Genomic DNA, 25,995 nt, shown 5'->3' with positions numbered 1-25,995 from the left:
TTTGGGCATGCCCAAAGCTTAGAGGGTTTTGGCAGGGTCTCGCTAAGGCAATGTCCACAGTACTCAAAACACGGGTGGTGCCGAGTCCGGAGGTGGCGATCTTTGGAGTGTCGGAAGAGCCGGCAGGGGGCGAAAGAGGCCGACGTCTTGGCCTTTGCCTCCCTGGTAGCCCAGAGATGGATTGTATTAATGTGGAGGGACTTGAAGCCCCCGAGTATAGAGACCTGGGTTAGTGACATGACTGGGTTTCTCAGTCTCGAGAAGATAAAGTTCGCCTTAAGAGGGTCAATGGTTGGGTTCACCCGGAGGTGGCAGCAGTTCGTCGACTTTCTCGGGGAAAATTCAAATGTCAGCAGAAGCAGTATTCCAAAGGGGGGGGACGGGGCGGGGCGGACTGTTTTGTGGTTGGGGGTGTGTGAAGATTGTAATGGGGTGGAAATATTTATTGCACCATGTTTATGCCGCTGTGATTGTTATTATTATAAAAACTTGCAAATACCCTAATACAAATATTTTTAAAATAAATAAATAAATGTGAAGAGAAAGTCCAGCCCCAATATTTCCACGCCCGCTCTGTGCTGTATGCTCTTTGCGCCAAGGTAGACTGGGAATTGGATTGTTTGGAGTAGCTGGGTATCATTCACTTCGGCAACTGTGCCAATTTGGCCGCGCCTGTAGTCCCCGTGTTGAAGCAGAACGGGTCGGTACAACTCTGTGGGGATTACAAAACCGGGATCCCGCTTTGACTGTTACCCGGTCTCTCGGATCGAGGATCTCGATGCCCGGCTCAGCGGACGAAAAATGTTCATTAAGCTGGACATGAGCCAAGCATACTTGCAGCTATTGCTCGAACCAAATTCCCAGAAATATGACACGATCAATACCCATCGGGGACTGTACGAGTATACACGGTTGCTGTTCGGAGTCTTCTCAGCTTGTGCGATATTCCAGAGGGTTATGGAGAATATCTTGGGAGGTGGCCGTCTACCTGAACAACATTCTCATTACCGGGTCATCACATGGAAAACCTAACTGAGGTCCTCGATCGGTTTGCTCAGGCCGGGATCCACCTCCAGAGCGACAGGTGCATTTTCCACCTGCCGGAGGTCACATTTCTCTGCTACCAAATGGATAGCATGGCCTCCATCCTGTGGAAGAAAAGGTGCGGGCGATTCGCCAGGTCCTCATCCCTCATGACCCAAATGGAGCTCTGCTCTTTCCTCGGCCTGTGAACGACTATGGGAAGTTCATACCCAGGATGGCCATGCTGCTCAGCCCGCTCCACCAACTACTGAATAAGGGACAGAAGTGGGACTGGAGCCCCCCTGCACCAGAAGACGTTTCAGGAGGTGAAGCAGTGTCTTTCATCTGTTGAATTGCTGACCCACTTCAAGTGGACAAACCCCAGCTCCTCACGTGTGACGTCTCGTCATAAGGCTTCGGGGCGGTCCTGGCTCACTGCATGCCTGACAGCTCGGAGCGACGTGTAGCCTTTGGTCCCGCACGCTGGCGTATGCCGAGTGAAACTAAACCCAGATAGAAAAGGATAGCTTGGCACTTGTATTTGCGGTGGGGATGTTCCACCAGTACCTTTATAGACAGATGTTCACGGTATATATCGACCACAAGCCCCTGCTGGGATTATTCAAGAAGATCAGGTTATTCCACCAATAACATCTGCCCAGATTGTCATGTGGGTATAATCTTTAAGAAATGAGTGTTTGTCAAATAGCTGCAGTGATGTCAGAGTGTGGGTGGAGCTGGGCTGTCTGTCTGTTTTACTTTCGCTTTGGGCTGTCAGCTACAGGATGTGTTTGGTTTCGTTTTGCAGATTGGGAGCTGTATCCAGCAAAACCAGGTGTAATTCTGCTTTCTTTCTGCATGAAAGGAATGTCTTCAAATCACTTGCAAGTTTAAAAGTGATAACTGCTCTCAGTAGAGAATTTAAACCTGATGCCTGTGTTGAAGAGGGTATTTGTCTTATGGATGTTGCAAGGAAAGATTAAGGGTCACTTATAGAATATTGTATCTGCGGGGATTACTGGTGTTGATATTTGTTAAGATGTTTACTGTGTGTTTAAAAATGTTAACTGGATTCATAGAATAAACATTGTGTTTTGTTTAAAAATACTTTTAGTTCTCTGTTGCATCACACCTGTAAAGTGGGCCCTTGTGATCCCCATAACGAAAACCTATTTAAAGTTATGGGTCAGGTGAACTCATGATACACTTAGGGGTTCTCTAAACCCTGGCCCGTAATAAGATTCAGTGGTAGGCCCTGCTTCTGTCGGCATACGAGTATACTTTAGAGCACTGCCTGGGCACCAGAATCCCATAAGCGGCTGCTTTGAGCCGCCTGCCGCTACCCACAAAACCTCCAGCTCCCATCGCAGCCACGGAGGTAATAGCCGCTCTCCATTTCATGGACACTTTGCCAGTAACGGCAGCTCATAACCATGAATGGACCCAGACTGACCCTGAGTTGTCGAGGGTCCGACAGATGGTCCAATATGGCGTCCGAAACTGGGAGAGACCAGACAGGCTCAAGGGCTACACCTCCAAGCTGCCTGAAGTGAGTGTCGAAGACTGCATCCTCCTGTGGGGAGGTTGGTTGTACCCAAATGAGGGTGCACGTCCCTGTTGAAAGACCTCCATAATTAGCACCTTGGGGCGGCCAAAATTAAAATTTTGGAGCGCAGCTACGTTTGGTGGCCCAGACTGGATACCGAGATAAAGCGGGTGGCCCACAATTGCACCCCATGCCAGGAACACCAGAAAGCCCCAACGCCGGCCCCGATGCACCCCTGGGAGTGACCCAGGAAGCCACGGTCCTGTGTACATATGTTTCAGGGGCCGCATTCCTCATATTAGTGGATGGTCACTCAAAGTGGCTTGAAGTACACCGGGTTCCCACAGCGACCACACAAGCAGCTACGGACAGACTGAGGGGTATTATTAACACGCACAGACTGCCCGAGGTCCTGGTGTCCGACAATGGGCCGGCAGATACAAGCCAGGAGTTTGCATCGCTCATGGCCACGAATGGCATCAGGTTCGTACGGACAGCCCTGTACCACCCCACCTCCAATGGGCCAGCCGAACGAGCGGCTCAAGCATTCAAGTAGGGAACATTCAAGTGGGCCGTAAGGAAGATGACATCGGGATCGTGGGAAACGCAATTGGCACGGTTTCTCTTTAGTTACCATACAAAGCCTCATGCCATAACCAGCGTCACACTGGCGGAGTTACTCATGGGGTGACGACTCCAGACGCATCTCAGTCTCATCCTCCCCGACCTCGAGATGCGGTTCTGTCAGCGGCAGGGCCGCTCGTAGACAGACTCTCACTGCCGCCCACAATCATGCACCTTCACTACAGGTGATGCGATAGACGTGAGGAACTTTGGGACGGGAGCCACATGGATCCCTGGGTTAGTCCGCCACGTGACGGGGCCAGTTTCTTACGCGATCCAGGTACAGGGCACAGAAACACATCGCCACCTGGACCACATACGACGATGCAACCAGGAACCACCAGCGCGCGGCTCGGAGGTCCCACGCAGGACCCAGACTCCATCCCCCGTACAGCCAAGGAGGAGCCCTGAGGCCAGAGAGGGACCAGGGCCCCACTCACCCGTTCCTCCTCCTATTGAATGTGAGGGCGCTAGGAGACCTGTGGCGCTCGTGAATTCAGCCAGTGACGGCATGGAGAGCGACGCAAATTCCGATGTGGATTTTGGACCGCCCGCCAACAATACACCAACACTGATTATATCGGCAGTCTTGCCGGCTGTGCCATGTCAGTTATGACGATCCACGTGGAAGCGGTAGTCCCCGGTGTGCAACATACCTTGCGGGCCAGCTGTACCATCCCTGGACCTCCACCCACAACCTGAGCAGCCGCAGGACCCTCCACCTGAGGATATGGACATTTCTCCGGACTTTGGGTGGGGATGGGGTTACTACCCCCTGCAGGGAGGGAATTTATATAACATCCGATTCACCTCCTGCACCTCAGAGTATGAGCTACCCAAGTGACTGTGGGGACGGAACTTCCTCCCAATTGGAGAAGCGCCCCACAGGATGTAAACCCCGACCTGGAAGCAGTTCAGGAAGGTGTCACTGCGGGCAGTGAAGTGGAGTGATTGTTATGACATGTGTGGAACAAAGAGTGTACTCTGTCAGCCTGGCCTCTTGTGGAGTCTTTGCCTCCATCTACAAGAGTCATATCCAGGCTTTTTGGAGAGACTGAGACTCTCATGTAAACTATTTATGAAACTGGGACCACCACCACCTGCAAGATCCTCTCTAAACCACTTACCGTCCTGACTTGGAACTTTTCCCCCATTCCTTCACTGTCACTAGATCAAAATTCTGGAATTCCCTAACTAACAGCACTGTAGGTACATCTATACCACATAGACTGCAGTGGTTCAAGATGGTGACACACCAACACCTTCTCAAGGGCAGTTAGGGTTGGGCAATAAATTCTCGCCTTGACCGTGATGGTCACCCTCTGTAAAGTATTAGAAGACACAAAGATCAATCAATTGATGAATTATGATTTTGGTTTAATTTGGTTTAAATTCTTATTTTGAATATTAGTAATTTCAATCATTGAACAAAAAGCATGTGAGTAAAAGGTCACTTCATCACTGAAATTTACAGAATGAAAGGAGGTTATTCAGTCCATTGTATCCGCAGTGGTCAACGAGTAACCAATCAGCCGAAACCTCTTTTCCAGTCTCTTTATCTCTCCTTCTCATCCTCTCACCCTATCTCCCTCCAGCCTTCCCTCCCTCAAACTCTTCCCCCTCTGGTTCTCTCCCGACAAACTCCCCGGCCCCACCTCTTTCCCCACAGACTGTCTCTCTCTCTGGTTTTGTCTCTCTCTTTCTCTCTCTCCCTCTCTCTATTTCTGTCTCTGGCCCTCTCTGGCTCTGTCTCTCTATCTCTCTCTCTCTCTCTGTCTCTCTCCTTCCTGTATATCTATCCTCTGGTAATGGTCTAAAAATGTTGCCGATGAATTAGTGGTGTAAATCTCAACCAATCAGGTCCTGCCGTGTGCAGTTATCATCTCACACACATATAACCTTTCATTGCTCATTATGATAATGCCAGTAGCCATTAAATCACTGGTCAATACTGAAACTTTAAAATTAATTTTAAAATAAAGAGTGCAAAAACCATATTTCTATTGTATAACAGTCTTAAACTTGTGTTTCATAATTGATTCAGGTAAATGAACATTTGAGGGAAATAGTCAGCCAGGAGCAGAAGCAAAGACGACCGCCAGGACCAGAAATACCTGGAAGTCAAAGGGTAGGAACTGAAGCTGAAATTGTGTTTATTATGTTTTCATTTCTTAGGGACAACAGCAATATTCATGTCCCAAAAATGCCTGTACTCAAGGAAATTCTTTCTTCCCACAGGATGTCAAAGCTCCTTTACTGGTGGCGTGATAATGTGAATATTTATCTTTCACTTCTAAATCATTGTCAAGTAATTCTTTACAGAGTGTTTCTGTCAGAAAGTAATTGTACGCTGGGCTTGATAAAATGCAGTAAGGCTCTGCGCAAATTAACTCTGTATAATTGTTTGTAGGTGGCGGAATAATTTAGAATAAAAGTAAATTCTCTTAAATTTACAGTGTCATGATACTGTAGGATCTCTTATTTTCTAATAAGAGACTCTGAGATTGAGATTATTGCAAAACTTGGTGAGTACACTTTCAAATTCAAACAAAAGAAACAAAAGTCCAGTAGGGCATAAGGAAGAGAACAATGGAAAGAGAACAAAGAAGAGAGAGAGTACCACGTGCACCAAGAGCTTTTTACCTGCACTTTAATTTACCGCCTCCCTCTCTGCTTACAATTGGCTTACAAGTTTTGAATTGTGACTTCTGAAAGGTGCTCCATACCAGCCCTGACACTGGTATCTAAAATTCATCAACTTCGCTTCAAGTTTCCACCCCTCCATCACTTCCACCTCCATCTCAGACACTTCCCTTCCCTTCCTTGACCTTTCTGTCTCCATTTCCGGCAATAGGCTATCTACTAATATAAGCCCACTAACTCTCACAGCTATCTGGACTACAGCTCTTCGCACACTACATCCTGTAAAGACACCATCCCTTTCTCTCAGCTTCTTCACCTCCGTCGCATTTGTTCCGATGATTCCACTTTCCAAAGTGGTGCTTCGAAAATGTGTTCCTTCTTCCACAACCGTGATTTCCCACCTACAGTTGTTGACAAGGCATTCACCAGCAAGTGGTCCATCTCCCGCGCCACTACCCTCGCCCCCTCCCCTCCCTCCCAGAACAAGGATAGAGTCCCCGTCGTTCTCACATTTCACCCCACCAGCCTCCATATGCAAAGCATAATCCTCTGCCGTTTTCGGCAACCCAGCGTGATGCCACCACCAAACATATCGTCCCTTCACTCCCTCTGTCAGCATTCTGCAGAGACCGTTCCCTCTGGGATAATCTAGGGGCTGGTTTAGCACACTGGGCTAAATAACTGGCTATTAAAGCAGACCAAAGCAGGCCAGAAGCACGGTTCAATTCCCGTACCAGTCTCCCCGAACAGGTGCCGGAATGTGGCGACTAGGGGCTTTTCACAGTAACTTCATTTGAAGCCCACTTGTGACAATAAGCGATTTTCATTTCATTTTATTTCATTTTCATCTGGTCCACTCCTCTATAGGGAATAGTGTAGATGGGCTTTAGAGTGGTTTCACAGTCGGCACAACACCGAGGGTCGAAGGGCCTGTACTGCGCTGTAATGTTCCATGTTCCACCATACCCAACACCTCTCCCATCACCCATGGCACCTTCCCATACAATCGCAGAAGGTGTAACACCTGCCACTTTACCTCTTCCCATACTTAACAGCCCAGGCCCAAAACACTCATTCCAGGTTAAGCAGCGTTTCACTTGAACCTCTTTCAAATTTGATCGATTGCATTCACTTCTCCCAATGTGGTCTCCTCTATATCGGAGAGACCAAACACAGACTGGGTGATTGCTTTGCTGAGCACCTTCGATCTGTGCGCATTCAGGACCCTGACCTTCCCGTTGCTTGCCATTTTAACACAAGACCCTGCCCCCATGTCTGTTCTTGGCCTTCTGCAATGTTGCAGTAAAGCTCAACACAAACTGGAGGAATAGCATCTCATCTTCCAGTTAGGCACGCTACAGCCTTCCGGTCTCAAAATCGAATTCAACAACTTCAGATGATTAGCTCTACCTCACCTCGACCCCTTTGTTTTCATTCCATTTAATTTTAACTGTCTTTTACCATTTCTTTCTTTCTTGTTTTTCTTATATTTTATAATATATATATGCATATATATTTCAACTCCCCACTCTTTCTCCCTATTTTATACCCCCTTTCTTTACTTTTTCTCCCCTTTGCTTCCCCCTTCCCCCCCCTTTTCTCATTTTATCTCTCTTCCACCCATGTCCCCCCTCCCCCCACATCAACAACTGCCACAGCTTACCCTATGATTTTAGTCTCTCTGCTGTTTGGCCTTTCACACCTTTTATTCTCTCTGGGGACTGTCATTAGCATTCTTTTCCCTTGGTTTCTGTGGCTATGATTAAAAAAGAAGAGCTTTGACAAAGGGTCATTAGGACTCGAAACGTTAGCTCTTTTCTCTCCTTACAGATGCTGCCAGACCTGTAAAGATTTCCAGCATGTTCTCTTCTTGTATCTAACTTACTGGCTGTGCACATTTGCAGTCTGGATCCTGAAAGGCTGGTGTAACATTTCACTTTTATCACCGCTAAACTGCAAATGTATAATCTGACCTTGACTCAGAACAATACAAGCTTGTATTTGCATGTCATCTACAACCCAACTAATTCTTTATTTGGCTTTCCTACAGTTGCAATATTTTCAAAACTTGGTTTTATTATTTCTGCGCTATACCCTGGACTAGTGTGTGGTCAATTCCAGCACCACTTGACCCAAAGTTGCAACACAGGTGAAATTAGATCTTATTTAAAATACTCGAGGTTTTGGTTGAGTAAATCGACTACAGTCACCAGGTTTGTAACTTTAACTCGAGTAACCTTTTATAATGTACAGTATTATAATTAAACTGACAGAAAAATGTAACTGAGTATCTAATATCCCTTTCCCAATCCTCCCTTTCTAACTACCCTCATTCTCTATTCACATACACACACACACACACCAGAGGGGAGGCGGTGTTGAGAGGGACAAAAATTATCAACAAAACAAAAGGATAAAGGACCGTTGCACTGGGATGGCTTCCAGTTAGTGTTTTTCTGAGGTTCAGCTTTCATTTACTTCTAGGCTTGAGACGATTTTCTCTGGCAAGGTTGTCTATTTTATCGTAGGTTCAGGATCATTTCACGTTTACAGCATAAGATGTGCCAACCACAGTAAAGCAGTTCTTTCAGCGAGAGAGAGAGTGTGTTCCTTCTCCTTCTGATGTCTAATCATTTCTGCCCAGTCCTCTCAAAAAGCAGCATGTAGATACCAATCACTGATTGTTGTCCGGCAGAACACTGTTCCTGGCCAACCAATCGGTTGCCTGTTAGCCAATCGAACTGACTTCCTTCAAAGCTGGTTTCTAAGATCCACTCAGCACCAAAGAGAGTGACCTCTCCTCTCCAAACATAAAGCCTGGGAACACAATGACCTGACAAGCAGGCTGCTTCAGCTTGGGTCTTCAGCTTAAAGGCACATTCCGATTATGGTTCCATGGACCAAAAATAATAAAAGAAAATGGGAACAAAGGAAATAAACAGGAAGGACTCTTGCAATAGATACTTTGTTCACTGTACTTGTTAACAGTTTAACAGTTTGGCCAATGGATGCAGGTATGGTTGATGAAGAGGAAACAGGTGACTAAGTGTGTGGTCATGCATTTTGGTCAGCAAATGGGAAGGCAATTTATTTTCTAAATGGGGAGAGACTTCGGGGTGCTAAATTGCAGAGGGATCTAAGGGTCCTTGTTCATGAGTCACAGAAAACTAGCATACAGGTACAGCAAATAATAAAGAAAGCGAATGGAATTTTGGCATTTATAGCTAACGAAATAGAGTATGAAGGTAAGGAAGTGTTGCAACATGGTTCACGGGACCCCTCCCACATCGCTCGCAGACATCCTCCACCCCCTCGAACAGCTGGCTCATCCTCAATTTTGTGAGGTGTGCCTGTATACTACCTTCAGCTGTATCCGCTCCAACGTCGCACACAAAGTCGAGGCATTCACCCTCCGCAGCACCTCAAACCACAATCCCTCTTCCAATGCCCCTCCAGCTCCGTCTCCCACTTTGGCGTAATTCCATCAACAGGCACCCTGTCCTCCTCCGGATCCTCCCGTAGATAGCCAAAACAACCCCCCTCTCCACTAACATAGAGGCCGATGCTATCGGGAAGGTCGGGGAAACCTTTCTTGCAAAGACCCGAACCTGCATATATCTAAACCCTTCACCCTGCGCCAACCCATACTTCACTCCCAACTCCTCTAGGCTCGCGAATCAAACCCCCCCCCCCACCCAAGGAATAAATCCTTCATTTCCTTACACCTCCCCTCCCTGGGCGGCACGGTGGTGCAGTGGTTAGCACTGCTGCCTACAGCGCTGAGGACCCGTGTTCAATCCTGACCCTGGGTCACTGCCTGTGTGGAGTTTGCACATTCTCCCAGTGCCTGCATGAGTTTCAGCCCCACAATCGAAAGATGTGCAGGTTAGGTGGATTGGCCACGCCAAATTGCCCCTTAATTGGGGAAAAAAAATAATTGGGTACTCTAAATTTATAAAGAAAAAGAATTCTCTCATCCCATCGCCAAAGCCTTGCATCCATCCTCCCTGGCACCCAGCTTAAAATGCTGTCTAAACCCCAGTCCAAAGTTACTCCCAGCATTTGATGGGCTTGCTACCCCCATTTCAGCAAGTCATTATGTCCTGTGTTTGTTAAAATTCATTTCGCTCCATCTCCTGAGAACACCTGAACCAAATTCCAGCAGCAAGGCCCAGTGATTCCTTCTCCCAGTCTTGTCATGTGAACCTTCCAAAGTCCTTAAATTTCCATCAATTCCACCTCTTATTTGATAGATGTTTGTACTGTTTTGTGGTAATACCATGGAATTTTAGGGGGTGGGATTCTTCTGCTTACTACTCCCGTTTAAATAGATTTCATGAATAGGTCATTACATTTGAGGGATATTATACATTCTTCAGCTTCTTTTTATAGGTTCCACACCTGGACATGTACGCAATGTTCAAAACTGTAATTTTTCGAGAGCATTGCTTTTGCTGCACAAACTGTGGTTGCTGGGCAGTCCAGGGGTTTGGCAGGGAGCAGTGCCACCTATGTAATGTTATCACCCTTTTATCCAACAGCCTTTTATCATATTTCTTTACATATGCCATCCAACAGTTTAAAAAAAGGCTTTTCAAAAGGCCCAAAGTTGAGAGCCGATGGGAAATGTATTCATACAAAAATATACAGTGTCTTTTGGGGTTTTTAAAATATGATTTCAAAATGGCTCTTTTCACTGTTGCCCTGTTTGGCAAAGTTAAATTGCGCCTTCAAAGGAGCTTTACCAATCAGAGAAAAATTAATGAGTATGTAGTTTGAAATCTGCGGCCATTTATTGCAACCAAATATTATGTGTGTTTCAAATTTTCAATTGTATTCAAGGCAAGTTCGTTCAGACTTTGATGACACAGAGCATGTTTAGATCTCATTCTAAAAATCCTTGGACATATTTTCCGATTCTTAAACTGTCATTTCCTGCTGCATATAATAGTAATACTCGTATTACTTGTAATAGTAGTACTCTGAGAGACAGAAATGCTGATCTTATTTTTATGCCTATGAATGAGACTAATGTACTCAGAATGGCAAACACTAATGTTTGTAGACCAAGGTTTTGCTGTGGCAATTGCACCAAAACAATTCGAGATCACTGTCATTATTCCTCTGAAACTGACAGCAACCTCTGGTGTCCGCACATTCACAGAATAATACAGAAATCCAGAATTTGCTGTCCATGATTCGACACTTCTCCAGAGGGTGTGCTTTTGAGGCACCCACAGATTACAATCAATGGGGAATCTTAAGAATAATCAGGAGTTTTCATTTTTATCACTGTTATCTTTGAAAACGCTACCCTTGTTGAATGGACTGAAACTTGCTTGTCTAATGGCACACTAACTTTATAATTACTTCTAAACATCCTGAAAGGCTAACCTTAAATTTGTGGTCTATCAATTATGATTTTAAAAATTCTGGGTACTTTTGTTTTTTTATATTGATATTTTAGCTTCTGTCTTATTTTGCTATGTCATCATTTATTCTGCTATCTGAAAATTTAAATTAAAAGTGATGGGTATTAACTGCTTTTAACTCTCTGGTTTGCAGTGTGTGCAATGTGTTTGGCTGCTTACCATGATTGCTACAGGGCAACACATCCCCTTGATTTGGTGCTAGATTTAAACTGCCGCCAGGAAAGGCCGCAGCACTGAGGATATTATATCTTTGTGGTCAGCTTTCTTTGTGGTCAATGCGGTGCTATTGCTTTTCTGGTAACCTCAAAATCCAGCCCAAAATTCCACAAACTCTTGCGACATTTGTATCTTTTCCCTAAAATAAGACATTAGAAATTAGGTGAAGGACAGTAAAGAACTTTGAAGTACTGCATGTGACCTTTACAAACTTGTGATTTTCTTTTGCATCTCATCACTTCAACCCTTTCTCTTTCCTTGATGCTGCTTCCTCTGAAGTCTCCTACCAAATGGTATTGGAAACTGGTTCCTGTAAGTGAATTCAATGACTAGTGACCCATTGTATTTGTGAATAACTTATTTCATTCTCAATATTTTAGCCTGTGCTGATTAACATGGTGTTTGTTTTAACTCTGCTGTGATGTAATATCATTTCCTAGCATTAACCCTCATAGCCACTGTCCATTTATTTAAAGGTGGATCTGACTACAGTTTTCCATTCATGTCTGCGTGCATCCCTGAGCATAGAATGTTATCTTTTTTAAGGAAATATCTCAGTTTATTGAGAAATTATTTAAAATCTGTCAAGTTGAAAGTTAATGTGAGTGTAATGAATTAGATGGTAATTAGAAGCAGTTCTTAATATAAACACAAACCTGGTCATAATCCATGACGGTGTTAAATATCAGTAAGATGCAGGCAAGATGATTCGCAAATTCTGGGACATTAAGTAAGCTGCACATGATCAGATTCCACAGTTCAAACTTGACCTGCTGCAGACACAAAAGTATCATGTCAAAGCCTAGACTTGTAGTAGAGGATGATTCCAATTTGAGCCATTTCTCTCAGACAGATAATGCAACACTGTCTGATGGTGAGATTATGCAATTTCAGAGCAACTAATTTACCAAGGAAGTTTCCAATATAAAAAATAAGGACGACAAACTTGTATTATACAACACCTTCACATCCCTACACAACTCACAACTAATTAAGTACTTTTGAATTCACAACTGAGTTGGAAGTGGGAGCCAACTTGCACAAAACCAGATACCACAAACATTCGCATGATAAATGAGCAGATGACCTGTTTTAGATAATGTAGCCACAATTGGGGGGCCGGAAAGAAGGGGGCTTGCCCAGTTCATTTTCAATTGTGCCGGTGGGATCTTTAATGTACACGTGTGAACTTGATGTCATTTTGTTTCAGGGTATTGTATATCCTCCCTGGGGATTCAGACATTTTAGGCTAGTTGTAGAACTCTGGCTGAAACTGGGTGACTCAGGAAAACCTGGAACAGAGCCAGGGATGTTCATAGCTGGAACTACTTTGGGGTTTCTGAACTTGCAACTTATATTTTCTTGACTATTCATTTTAATGGGAGGAAGACCATGGACTGGTGAGCGGAGAAGCAAAGAATTCCAGGTTCCCTATCGAACTTAGTTGCTTTTGCATCACATGGGACACTTATCAATTGATCAGTTTATGGACTAATTTACAAGAATTTTATCAACTTAATTCAGCAACAAAAACTTCACAATGAAAGCTTTAAGAATTAAATCAGTATAGAATTAAGTATGACAAATTAGATATCTTCATATATTCACCCTGTGGATCTTTTGAGGCAGAAACGTCTCCAGGTGGCCATACCACTGCCTTCCCTCCCGCCGTTGACAGGTCCTTGTACAGATGGCCTGCTCATTCTTGCCCCAATTGAAGCACTTAAGTGTCCACTTAAGGGGTGATGCACGATCAATGACCACTAAAACGAGGCTGTAGTACGACTGAAGGCTTTAATAAGCTAGATGTTTCCCCCAGCAGCTCAGGGCAGCTGGGACGGCACGGGTTCTTATACCCCGCCTATCAGGGCAGAGCTATTATACACTCTAGCCAATGGCAAGCATATAGGTTCTACCAATGGTACTTCAGCCTCTCAGGTACCGTAATACCTATAATACCACATTCACCCCCTGTTAAATAAAAGTCCGGCGGGGGTGGTGGCCAGCAACTACACAACATAACAACATGGTATAATTAGGTATGGAGGTACCGTAATACCCCCGTACAATGTTTAGTAACTATTTACAAGTCTGGTAGCTATGTACATTCGGTGTTTTATATTTACAGATTACAGTTAAAATGAAGCAATCAGTCGATCGGGGGCCCTGGTCGTCCTCTGTGATTGTCGGAGCTTCGGTGGTGACTCTGGTGGAGGCTCGGGCGTCTGTGACTCCGGGAGCGTGGCTTTGATCTCCATGGCAGCTTCGTCACCCCTAGACGGCGCTGGTGGGGGAAACGGCTGACCTGGGAAAGGAGCGCCTGCGGGGGGCGCCGGTGGGTGGGGGGGGGCCTAGGCAGGGCGGCGGAAGGACCGATCCTCCTGTAAGGTGCTGCGGTGGAGGGGAGGGTGGGACTGGTGGCTGGAATGTGCATGGAGTTCCGGCGGGCGCCAGGTCCCGTAGAGAGACCGTATCTTGTCGGCCGTCAGGGTATGCCACGTAGGCGTACTGGGGGTTAGCATGGAGCAGATGGACCCTCTCGACCAACGGGTCCGACTTGTGCGCCCGCACGTGTTTTCGAAGCAGGGTGGGTCCGGGTGCTGCCAGCCAGGTCGGGAGCAAGGTCCCGGAGGAGGACTTCCTAGGGAAGACAAGGAGATGTTCATGAGGTGTCTGATTGGTGGTTGTACAAAGTAGTGACCGGATGGAGTGGAGGGCATCTGGGAGGACCTCTTGCCAGTGGGAGACTGGGAAGTTCCTGGACCGTAGGGCCAGTAGGACAGTCTTCCAGACCGTTCCGTTCTCCCTCTCTACCTGTCCGTTACCCCGGGGTTGTAACTGGTCGTCCTGTTCGAGGTGATGCCCTTACTGAGCAGGAATTGACGCAGTTCATCGCTCATAAAGGAGGACCCCCTATCACTGTGTATGTAAGCGGGGAACCCGAACAGTGCAATGATGCTATGGAGGGCCTTGATGACGGTGGAGGCGGTCATGTCAGGGCAGGAGATGGTGAATGGGAACTGGGAGTACTCGTCAATCACGTTCAGGAAGTACGTGTTGCGGTTGGTGGAGGGGAGGGGGCCTTTGAAATCCATGCTGAGGTGTTCAAAGGGACGGGAAGCCTTTATCAGGTGCGCTCTCTCTGGCCGGTAGAAGTGCGGTTTTCACTCCGCGCAGATTTGGCTGTCCCTGGTGGCTGACCTGACCTCCTCGATGGAGGAGGGCAGGTTGCGGGTCTTGACGAAATGGAAAAAGCGAGTGACCCCCGGGTGGCAAAGGTCCTTGTGGAGGGCTCGGAGGCGGTCCACTTGTGCGGTGGCACATGTGCCACGGGACAGGGCGTCAGGAGGCTCATTTAGCTTCTCGGGACGATACAAAATCTCGTAGTTGTAGGTGGAGAGTTCGATCCTCCGCCTCAAGATCTTGTCGTTTTTTATCTTGCCCCGCTGTGCATTATCGAACATGAAAGCAACCGACCGTTGGTCCGTGAGGAGAGTGAATGTCCTGCCGGCCAGGTAATGCCTCCAATGTCGCACAGCTTCTACTATGGCCTGGGCCTCCTTTTCAACTGAGGAGTGGCGGATTTCGGAAGCATGGAGGGCACGGCAGAAGAAGGCCACAGGTCTGCCCGCTTGGTTGAGGGTTGCCACCAGAGCTACGTCAGATGCGCCGCTCTCGACCTGAAAGGGGAGGGACTCTTCGATGGCGTGCATCGTGGCCTTTGCAATGTCTGCTTTGATGCAGCTGAAGGTCTCGCGGGCCTCTATCGACAGGGGAAAAACTATGGTTTGGATTAGGGAACGGGCCTTTTCCGTGTAGTTGGGGACCCACTGGGCGTAGTAGCTAAAAAACCCTAGGCAGCGTTTCAGGGCCTGAGAGCAGTGAGGGAGGGGGAACTCCATAAGGCGCATGCGTTCAGGGTCGGGGCCTATAACTCCATTTCGCACTCTGTAGCCGAGAATGGCGAGACGGTCGGTGCTAAAAACGCATTTATCCTTATTGTACGTTAGGTTAAGGATCTTTGTGGTCTGGAGGAATTTTCTGAGGTTGGTGTCGTGGTCTGCTGGACGTGGCCGCAGATGGTGACATTATTGAGATCCGGGAATGTTGCCCGTAAACCGTACCGGTCAACCATTCGGTCCATCTCTCGTTGGAAGACCGAGACCCCGTTAGTGTCACCAAAGGGAACCCTTAAGAAGTGATAGAGCCGCCCATCTGCCTCGAAGGCAGTGTATTTGCGCTCACTAGTGCGGATGGGGAGCTGGTGGTTGGAGAAGACCTTAGAATGCGCGATCCTGTTTACCAGGTCGGATATGCAGGGGAGGGGGTACGCGCCCAGCTGCATAAACCTGTTGATGGTCTGACTGTAGTCGATGACCATCCTATGCTTCTCCCCGGTCTTTACCACCACTACTTGAGCTCTCCAGGGGCTGTTACTGGCCTCAATGACCCCTTCCCTCAGTGGCCTTTGGACCTCTGATCTAATAAAGATTTGGTCCTGGGCACTGTAGCGTCTGCTCCTGGTGGCGATGGGTTTGCAATCCGGGGTGAGGTTCGCAAACAGGAAAGACGGGTCAACCTTAAGGGTCGCGAGGCCGCAGACAGTAAGGGAGGGGTATAGGGTCGCCGAATTGGAAGGTCAGACTTTGAAGGTTACACTGGAAGTCTAAACCCAGGAGTGCAGCCGCGGGCAGAGGTGGGGAAGGACGTAGAGACGGAAATTTTTGAACTCCATTCCCTGGAGGTTTGCTAAACAAAACCCCTTTATCTCCACAGAGTGGGAACCGGAGGCCAGGGAGATTTTTGATTAACGGGGTGGATGAGGAGAGAACAGCGCCTTACCGTGTCGGGGTGTATGAAGCTCTCCATGCTCCCAGAGTCAATTAGGCAGGACGTCTCGTGCCCGTTGATGAAAACGGTCGCTGTAGCGGTTGAGAGTGTTCGAGGTCCAGATTGATCCAGAGTCACCGAGGCCACTCGCAGTTGTTGAAAATTCTGTTCAGGCAGTGTGTGGTCGGCCGAGCTGGGGTCCTGGGGGCCCATCCAAGATGGCGTCTCCCATTGGTCGCACATGGCCGGGGGTGCAGAAAACGGCAGCGCCCATCCCTCAAGCGTGGCGTCCGTGGAACAAGATGGCGGCACTCGGGGTCCGCATGTGACCCTGGGATATGTGGGTGGCGGCGACCGCTGGCCACACGAGGCCCGTGGAGAAGTTTATGGTGGCGGTCCAGAGTCGCCGCTGGAGACCGCGCCTGACATACCCGCACAAAATGGCCCTTTTTGCCGCATCCCCTGCAGGTGGATGCGCGGGCCGGGCAGCGCTGGCGGGGGTGCTTGGCCTGCCCGCAAAAGTAGCAGTGGGGCCCCTCGGGGTTGGCAGGCCGCCTTGCAGCACAGGCCTGCGGGGTAATGGGGGAAGTCTCTGGGTCAGCCGCTGCGGGGTTCCACGTTGCCCAGGGGGCTGCAGCGTGGTCGGGAACGTCTAAGACCCAGGGTGTCTTTCTCTAACAGGCGCTGGCGGATTTGAGATGAAAGCAAACCTGCCATGAAAGCGTCCCGGACTAAGAGTTCCGTGTGCTCGCTCGCCGAAACTTGTGGACAGCCGCAGCTTCTGCCCAGGACCAGGAGTGCGTGGTAGAATTCCTCCAACGATTCCCCAGGGGTTTGCCGTCTTGTTGCAAGCAGGTGCCGAGCGTAGACATGGTTTACCGGGCGAATATAGTGTCCTTTTAGCAGCTCGATTGCTGCATCGAAGTCTTCCACTTCCTCGATGAGGATGTAGATCTCCGGGCTAACCCTTGAGTGCAGGACGAGCAGTTTCTGCTCTCCCGTGGGTGCGTTTTCTGCCTTCTCAAGGTACCCTTTAAAACACGCCAGCCATTGCTTAAAGATCGCTGCTGAGTTTTACCGCGTGGGGGCTAAGTTGCAGACACTCCGGCTTGATTCGGAGCTCCATCCTTTCTTCTTAAAATCTAGCTTATTAAATTGATGCACGATCAATGACCACTAAAACGAGGTTGTAGTACAACTGAAGGCTTTAATAAGCGAGATGTTTCCCCCAGCAGCTCAGGCACAGAATGAGGGCTGCTGGGACAGCACGGGTTCTTATACCCCGCCTATCAGGGCGGAGCTATTATACACTCTAGCCAATGGCAAGCATATAGGTTCTACCAATGGTACTTCAGTCTCTCAGGTACCGTAATGCCTATAATACCACAAGGGGCACCTCCTGTCCAGACTCAATTTTGAGACTCATGAGAAGAGGTTACAGACAGGGTGTGTGTGTGTATGGGAGGAGATGAAGACTGATGGAATTGGTGGGAATCCTGGCAGGTCACTCTGCTCAGGCCTCAAGCAGGATGTGAGTGGGTTGGCTCTTTCACTGGCCCCCTGTTATCATTGAACACTTCCCAAGATCTCCCCTTTCCCCAAGTGTTCCCCCCCCCCCCCCTCTTTGTCTCGCCATTCACTCGGAACTTGCCTGGGGACTTCCTTCCTGCGTAAGTCTATCCTGGCACCCAGGGCTGAGAATCTGGGGACTGCTTATAGCTGCAGAAGTGGCCACTGCTCCCAGTGGTGCTGCTGAAACCACTCCGAATGGCTGGCAGCTCTCTGAGACGCCACTTCCTCTTGACTGAGGAGCGGAAATCTTGCCTCCAGCCAATTAGCACTTCTCAGAAACCCTGTCACCTGGAAAATTCTGCCCATTGCATTACTTTTTTTTTAGAAATATTTTTATTCAAATTTTTACATATTTTCAACAGAAAAAAGAAAAACAAAGAACACATAAATAAACATCTTACACCGACATCACGAATTCCCTCAATATACAAACCCCCCCATTAAGCAATGATAAACACAGTAGTAAACACAAAGTACCCCCCCCCCCCCCCCTCCCTGGGTTGCTGCTGCTGCTGACCACCTCTTAACGCCCCTATCCTGGATCCTGAGTGCTGGAAGCAGCGGGTACTCCCTCGCCTGCCGACTTACAAACGCCCTTACCTGCATGTACCTGAAGGCATTTCCGGGGGGAAGCCCAAATATTTCCTCCAGCGCCCTAAGGCTCGCAAACATCCCATCTAAAAACAGGTCCCCCATCCTTCTAATTCCTGCCCTGTGCCAGCTCAGGAACCCTCCATCCATTCTCCCCGGGACGAACCGATGGTTCTCCCGGATCGGGGACCAAACTGAAGCCTCTACCTCACCCCTGTGGCGCCTCCACTGCCCTCAAATTTTCAAAGTCGCCGCCACCACCGGACCCGTAGTGTACCTAGTCAGCGGGAATGGCAGCGGTGTTGTCACCAGTGCTCCCAGACTCGTGCCCACACAGGACGCCATCTCCAGCCTCTTCCACGCCTCCGCCTCCCTCTCCATTACCCACTTGCGTATCATCGCCACATTGGCAACCTAGTAATACCCACACAGATTAGGTAACGCTAACCCTCCTCTGTCCCTACTCTGCTCCAGAAACACCCTTCTCACCCTCGGGGTCGTTTTCGCCCACACAAATCCCATGATGCTCCTACTGACCCGCTTAAAAAAGGCCTTAGGGATCAGGATGGGGAGGCACTGGAATATAAAAAGGAACCTCGGGAGCACTGGTCATCTTTACCGACTGTATCCTACCCGCCAAGGAGGGTGGCAGCATATCCCACCTCTTAAACTCCTCCTTCATCTGCTCCACCAGCCTAGTCAAGTTGAGCTTGTGTAGGGCCCCCCAGCTCCTGGCCACTTGGATCCCCAGATACCGAAAACTCCTTTCCGCCCTCTTCAGTGGAAGCTCGTCTATCCCCCTTCCCTGGTCCCCTGGGTGTACCACGAAGAGCGCACTCTTCCCCACGTTGAGCTTATAACCGGAAAAATCCTCAAACTCCCCGAGGATCCACATCACCTCCGGCATCCCCCCCACTGGGTCCGCCACATACAGTAACAGATCATCGGCATACAACAAAACCCGGGGCTTCATAAAGTGGCCTAACCCAACTAATGAACCCTTCCCCGAACCCAAATCTCCTCAACACTTCCCAGAGGTACCCCCACTCCACCCTATCGAAGGCCTCCGCGTCCATCGCCGCCACTATCTCCGCCTCCCCCTCCACTGTAGGCATCATGATTACGTTATGATTCCCTTAACAAAACCCGTCTGGTCCTCATGAATCACCCCCGGGATACAGTCCTCAATTCTGGTAGCCAACACCTTCGCTAACAGCTTCGCGTCCATGTTGAGGAGAGAGATTGGCCTATATGACCCACACTGTAATGGGTCCTTGTCCCGCTTCAAGATCAGCGCCCTGGACGTCGTCGGGGTAGGGCCCCCCCCTCCCTCGCCTCATTGAAAGTCCTCACTAATAGAGGGCCCAGCAGGTCCATGTACTTCCGGTAAAATTCCACCGGAAACCCATCTGGCCCCGGTGCCTTCCCCGCCTGCATACTCCCCAGCCCCTCAGTCAGCTCCTCCAGCCCTACGGTGCCCCAAGCCCAGCCACCTGCTCCTCCTCCACCCCCGGAGAACCTCAGTCGATCCAAAAATCGACGCATCCCCCCCCTCCTCCGTCGGGGGCTCAGACCTATACAGCGCCTCATAAAAATCTCTAATTACCCCAGTTATTCCCACCGCACTCCGCACCGTGTTCCCCCCTTTATCCCCAACTCCCCCAATCTCCCTCGCTGCCTCCCGCTTCCGAAGCTGGTGTGCCAACATCCGGCTAGCCTTCGCCCCATACTCATACACCGCCCCTTGCGCTTTCCTCCACTGCACCTCTGCCTTCTTGGTGGTCACAGGTCGAACTTGGCCTGGAGGCTTCGTCGCTCCTTAAGTAGTCCCTCCTCGGGGACCTCTGCATACCTCCTATCCACCCTTAAAATCTCCCCCACCAATTTCTCCCTCGCTCTCTTCTCCTTCTACTCCTTGTGGGCCCTAGTGGAGATTAGCTCTCCCCTAATCACCACCTTCAGCGCCTCCCAGACCACCCCCACCTGCATCACCCCATTATCGTTAGCCTCTAGATAGCTTTCAATACACCCCCGGATCCGCCCGCTCACCACCTCATCCGCCAGCAAGTCCACATCCAGGTGCCACAGCGGGTCCCTCTCCTCCCCTAGCTCGAGCTCCACCCAATTCGGGGCATGGTCTGAGATGGCTATGGCCGAATACTCCGTGCCCTCTCCTCGGAATTAGTGCCCTGCTCATAACGAAGAAGTCTATCTGGGAGTAGGCTTTACGGACGTGGGAAAAAAAGAAAATTCCCTGGCCCCCAGCCTGACAAACCTCCATGGGTCCACTCCCCCCATCTGGTCCATAATCCCCCTCAGCACCTTGGCTGCTGCCGGACTCTTACCCGTCCTGGACCTGGAGCGGTCCAATGATGGATCTAGTACCATGTTGAAGTGCCCCCCCCCCCCCATTATCAAGCTCCCTGCCTCCAGGTCCGGAATCCGGCCCAACATGCGCCGCATAAATCCGGCATCGTCCCAATTCGGGACATATACATTCACTAATACCACCCACACCCCCTGCAGCTTACCACTCACCATCACATACCTACCTCCATTGTCTGCCACGATGTTCAGCGCCTCAAACGACACCCGCTTCCCCACCAAAATCGCCACCCCTCGATTCTTTGCGTCCAATCCAGAGTGGAAAACCTGCCCTACCCACCCCTTTCTCAGCCTAACCTGATCTGCCACCCTCAAATGCATCTCCTGGAGCATAACCACACCTGCCTTCAGTCCCTTCAGGTTTGCGAACACATGGGCCCTCTTGACCAGCCCGTTCAGGCCTCTCACATTCCAAGTTATCAGCCGGACCAGGGGGCTCCCCCCCCCCCCCCCCCCCCCCCCCCTGCCCTGCTGATTAGCCATCCCCTTTTCTAGGCCAGCCATGTGCCCGCGCCTCCCGCACTCTCCATTCCCCCCAACGGCAGACCCCCGCCCCGACTCTCTCTCCGAGCTCCAGCTCACCTTTGGCCAATGCAGCAGCAACCCAGTCCCCCCCACAGCTAGGTCCCCCTCTAGCTGTGTGCTCCCCCCATAGCACTCCCGTAAGTCAGCTGACTCCTGCTGACCCCGGCCACTCCCGCCGGTGTGGTAGTATCCCACCCCCCTCCTGTCCATCAGCGGGCGTTCCTCGCCAACACCGCCCTTCCCCGCCCGGCCCTGCCCCCTTCCTTCCCTAGCGTGGGAAACAGCCATCAGACCGGCCCGCCCTCTCTGGCGCATCTCCCTTTTGCGGCATAATCCCAGCTCCCCCACCTCGGGCCTCCCATCTACCCTCCCCCCAATGGAGCCTCATCTTTCCAACCACCGACGCCCACACTCTCACAAAACCCCCCCTTCGAACCAATTCACCCTACCCCACCCAGCATCCAAGGAAACAATACAGAACAGAACAGAACATCCCCCAAAGCACAGTAACCACAGAAGCCCCCCGCGACCTCCCCTCACAACCGACCCTCAGTCCGTGTCCAACTTTTAGGCCTGAATAAAGGTCCACGCCTCCTCCGGTGTCTCAAAGTAATGGTGCCGGTCCTTAAACGTGACCCACAGTCGCGCCAGCTGCAGCATCCCGAATTTCACCCTCTTTCAAAGCAGAATCGCCTTAGCCCGATTGTACCCGGACCTCTTCTTGGCCATCTCCGCGCTCCAGTCCTGGTATATACGGACCTCTGCATTCTCCCACCTGCTGCACCGCTCCTTTTTTGCCCATCTTAGGACACGCTCCCTGTCCACCAAGCGGTGGAACCGCACCAATACCACCCGCAGCAGCTCGTTAGACTTGGGCCTCCTCACCAGACTCGGTGGGCCCCATCCAGCTCCAGGGGCCCCGGGAAGGCACCCACGCCCATCAACGTGTTCAGCATCGTGACCACATATGCTCCAGCATTCGACCCCTCCACTCCCTCCGGGAGACCCAGAATCCGCAGATTCTTCCTCCTCAACCGATTCTCCATGTCCTCGAACGTCTCCTGCCATTTCTTATGCAGCGCCTCGTGCGCCTCCACCTTCACCACCAGGCCCAATATCTCGTCCTCATTCTCTGAGGCCTTCTGCCACACCTCCCGGATCGCTGCCCCTTGGGCCTTCTGGGTCTCGACCAGCTTGTCGATCGAACTTCATCGGCTCCAGCAGCTCTGCTTTCAATTCCGTGAAGCAGCGCTTGAGAAACTCCTGCTGCTCTTGCGTCCACTTGGCCCACGCTGCCTGGTCTCCACCTGCCGCCATCTTGGCTTTCCTCCCTCGCACTTTTCGCTGCACCAGATTTACTTTTTTCACCGCTCCACTCCTGGTCCAATCCATACAGTGCCGGGGAAATCGTACTGTCACCTTCCCACACTGTGAACCGTCAAACAAATGCCGCAGGGGCCCCTCAAAAGAGCCCAAAAGTCCGTTTCTGGCGGGAGCTGCCGAACGTGCGATTTAGCTCAGCATAGCCGCAACCGGAAGTTGCATTACCCTTTTGAATAAAACATTTGAGCTTCCTTTATATGCCATCTTGTCATGTTGTGTTTGTATCTTTCTTGAAATGTTTGGGCCCCTCTTGTTAATACTATGACCATCACTGTTTTGCAATAATTTACACTAACTTTTTGTTATGAAAACGTGAGCAAAGTGGTAAAATGTACATTGACAGCCACTTACCAATGAAGCTTGTTCTTCCTCTGCTGGAAGCTGAGACAGTCAAAGAACTACTATAATATTTTATGAGGATTCAAAATCATCGCAAACTGCAGACTTATTGTTCACAATTAGACTTAAAAAATAGCCACCTGTCAATCAAATATGTATTGCTCTTCAAGTAATCATTGGTTTATAATACCAAGAGTTCAGTTACAATGATTTTCTCACATCTTTTATTATTTTTATTTTCAAAATTGTAAAGTTTACTTCAACAGGAGTGCATTAAAAAAAAACACTCAAATTATTATAAATCAGAATAGTCCCATAGATACACACATATGGGCTCGGCTGCCCATTTTGAACAGCACTCAATTCTCTTCTTCATTGGATGTACAATGGGGTTGGAAGTTTTCTATGAGCTCTTTCTGCAATATTTGCAAAGACCAATATCATCCCTTTGATCTTCATTTTAAAAAATTAAACATTAGTTTGCACTTTTTAATTTTTTTTTTCTTTGGTTTTAATTGGTACCCAATTCTTTTTTTTTTTCCAATTAAGGGGCAATTTTGCGTGGCCAATTCACCTAGCCTGTACATCTTTGGGTTGTGGGGGCGAAACCCACGCAAACACGGGGAGAATGTGCAAATTCTACACAGACAGTGACCCAGAGCCAGAATTGAACCCGGGTCCTAAGTGGTTTTTAAGTTCTCTTGAAGGATTATCGTCTGGAAGATCATGACTTTCTTTTAGGCCTTGCTCATTCTTAGTTATGAGCTCTAAAACATGAGAAATAAAAGATAGACTGTCGGTAGGAAAGGACGTATTTCCCCTTTCACCAGTCACTGAAGGCTTTGCAGAGCAATCTTAAGTTTTGATTAATGTAAAGTTGTAACTGTCGCCCTTTTCGATAGTTGACATCTCAGGAATTAAAAGACAGCAGAAGTGAAATGTATGCAGGATAAATCAGTCCATTTCCATGCATAAGCACATGGCAGCTCCACTCTAGGCACAGGTTTAGGGCGCAGGTTTATGTGAAAAAGGGCTTAACATCAGAAACTATTAAAGATTTTTAACTCTTGTAATAAAGAATAAATAAAGGCACAAAGGTAGCAAACTCCAATATTAATCAGGCTACATTTCTTCCTCAACCTCTTGATCTTTTTCAGATAATTTCAACAGTCCCATCTCCAGAGGCTCGACCTGTTTTAACTTTGTATGAATCACCATGGAAGGTGGTACTTTCCCTGTTGATCACGGCAGCACTGTAGCCATTTAACGCTCCGAGGTGGGCCGGCAGCACTGTAGTCCCAACCACCCCACTGGCAGCAGTATGATTTTCTCACATCTGATGATTGCTACAAGGGAGATTTTCCCAGTAAAGCTTTCTGACGCAACGTTTATCCAGGGACTTGGCCAATGTCCCTAGATAAGGTTGGGCCTCCATATAAAACTTGTGTCTCAAGTCACTTCTGCTTTTTTAAAAGTGTATCTTCACACATGCTGTTTTTCCCTTTGGGGAAGAGCCAGAAGGATCCCGAGCTGATTATCAGCCCGTTGAACCGTGTTATGAACGCTCCTTCCATGACCAACAATCCTGGCATGGACTTGAACCTGGAGCTTCTGGTCCAGATGCAGGGGCACTACCACTGTGCCATAAGACCTCCTACTGAAACTCTTGGAAGAGTGAAAGAGGTGACTCACTCCTTCAGCCTGCCCGAATCATAACACCACTTAAACATTTATGGATGCATTTACATATGGTGTGATACTTTGCTGGTCAACAGAGAGAACTTGTTTACAAGTGAGGTAATTAATTTCAGCATTCAACTTGCAACATAAACAATCATTAGTTTACATGCCAGTACCACCTTTCGCTCACTTTTACCCAATTCTCATTTAGTCTCAGAAAGGCAGCAGCAGTAGAACATAGAACATAGAACATAGAACAATACAGCGCAGTACAGGCCCTTCGGCCCACGATGTTGCACCGAAACAAAAGCCATCTAACCTACACTATGCCATTATCATCCATATGTTTATCCAATAAACTTTTAAATGTCCTCAATGTTGGCGAGTTCACTACTGTAGCAGGTAGGGCATTCCACGGCCTCACTACTCTTTGCGTAAAGAACCTACCTCTGACCTCTGTCCTATATCTATTACCCCTCAGTTTAAAGTTATGTCCCCTCGTGCCAGCCATATCCATCCGCGGGAGAAGGCTCTCACTGTCCACCCTATCCAACCCCCTGATCATTTTGTATGCCTCTATTAAGTCTCCTCTTAACCTTCTTCTCTCCAACGAAAACAACCCCAAGTCATTACATTACATAGAACATACAATGCAGAAGGAGGCCATTCGGCCCATCGAGTCTGCACCGACCCACATTAATCCCTCACCTCCACCCTATCCCCGCAACCCAACAACCCCTCCCAACCCTTGTGGACACTACGGGCAATTTTTAGCATGGCCAATCCACCTAACCTGCACGTCTTTGGACTGTGGGAGGAAACCGGAGCACCCGGAGGAAACCCACGCAGACACGGGGAGAACGTGCAGACTCCACACAGACAGTGACCCAGCGGGGAATCGAACCTGGGACCCTGGCGCTGTGAAGCCACAGTGCTATCCACTTGTGCTACCGTGCTGCCCCAAAAACTGGGGCTCAACATTTATGCTTAAACAGCTATCTTTTACCTATACTAGTTGTATTTGAAATACTTGGCTTCTACAGTAACCCAGCGGGGAATCGACCCTGGGACCCTGGCGCTGTGAAGCCACAGTACTAGCCACTTGTGCTACCGTGCTGCCCCAAAATTTAGAGTACCCAATTCATTTTTTCCAATTAAGGGGCGATTTAGTGTGGCCAATCCACCTACCCTGCACATCTTTTTGGG

At 49.0% G+C, this 25,995-nt stretch overlaps 1 protein-coding gene across 3 annotated transcripts in view; it reads left to right on the top strand.

Moving 5' to 3' along the window:
- Nucleotides 1-25,995, top strand: part of camsap2a (calmodulin regulated spectrin-associated protein family, member 2a) — a 331,161-nt gene that overhangs the window by 189,289 nt on the left and 115,877 nt on the right. For 2 of the 3 annotated variants that reach the window (XM_072511418.1, XM_072511420.1), the window contains 2 exons: nt 5,238-5,321; nt 11,764-11,796. In XM_072511418.1, the coding sequence (XP_072367519.1) occupies nt 5,238-5,321; nt 11,764-11,796 (117 nt within the window). The remainder of the gene's footprint in view (nt 1-5,237; nt 5,322-11,763; nt 11,797-25,995) is intronic. The other variant, XM_072511419.1, reaches the window with a different exon arrangement.

The sequence above is a fragment of the Scyliorhinus torazame genome, chromosome 7, assembly GCF_047496885.1.
Source record: "Scyliorhinus torazame isolate Kashiwa2021f chromosome 7, sScyTor2.1, whole genome shotgun sequence".
NCBI classification, from domain to species: domain Eukaryota; kingdom Metazoa; phylum Chordata; class Chondrichthyes; order Carcharhiniformes; family Scyliorhinidae; genus Scyliorhinus; species Scyliorhinus torazame.
This window is presented reverse-complemented; position numbering and strand designations above follow the sequence as displayed.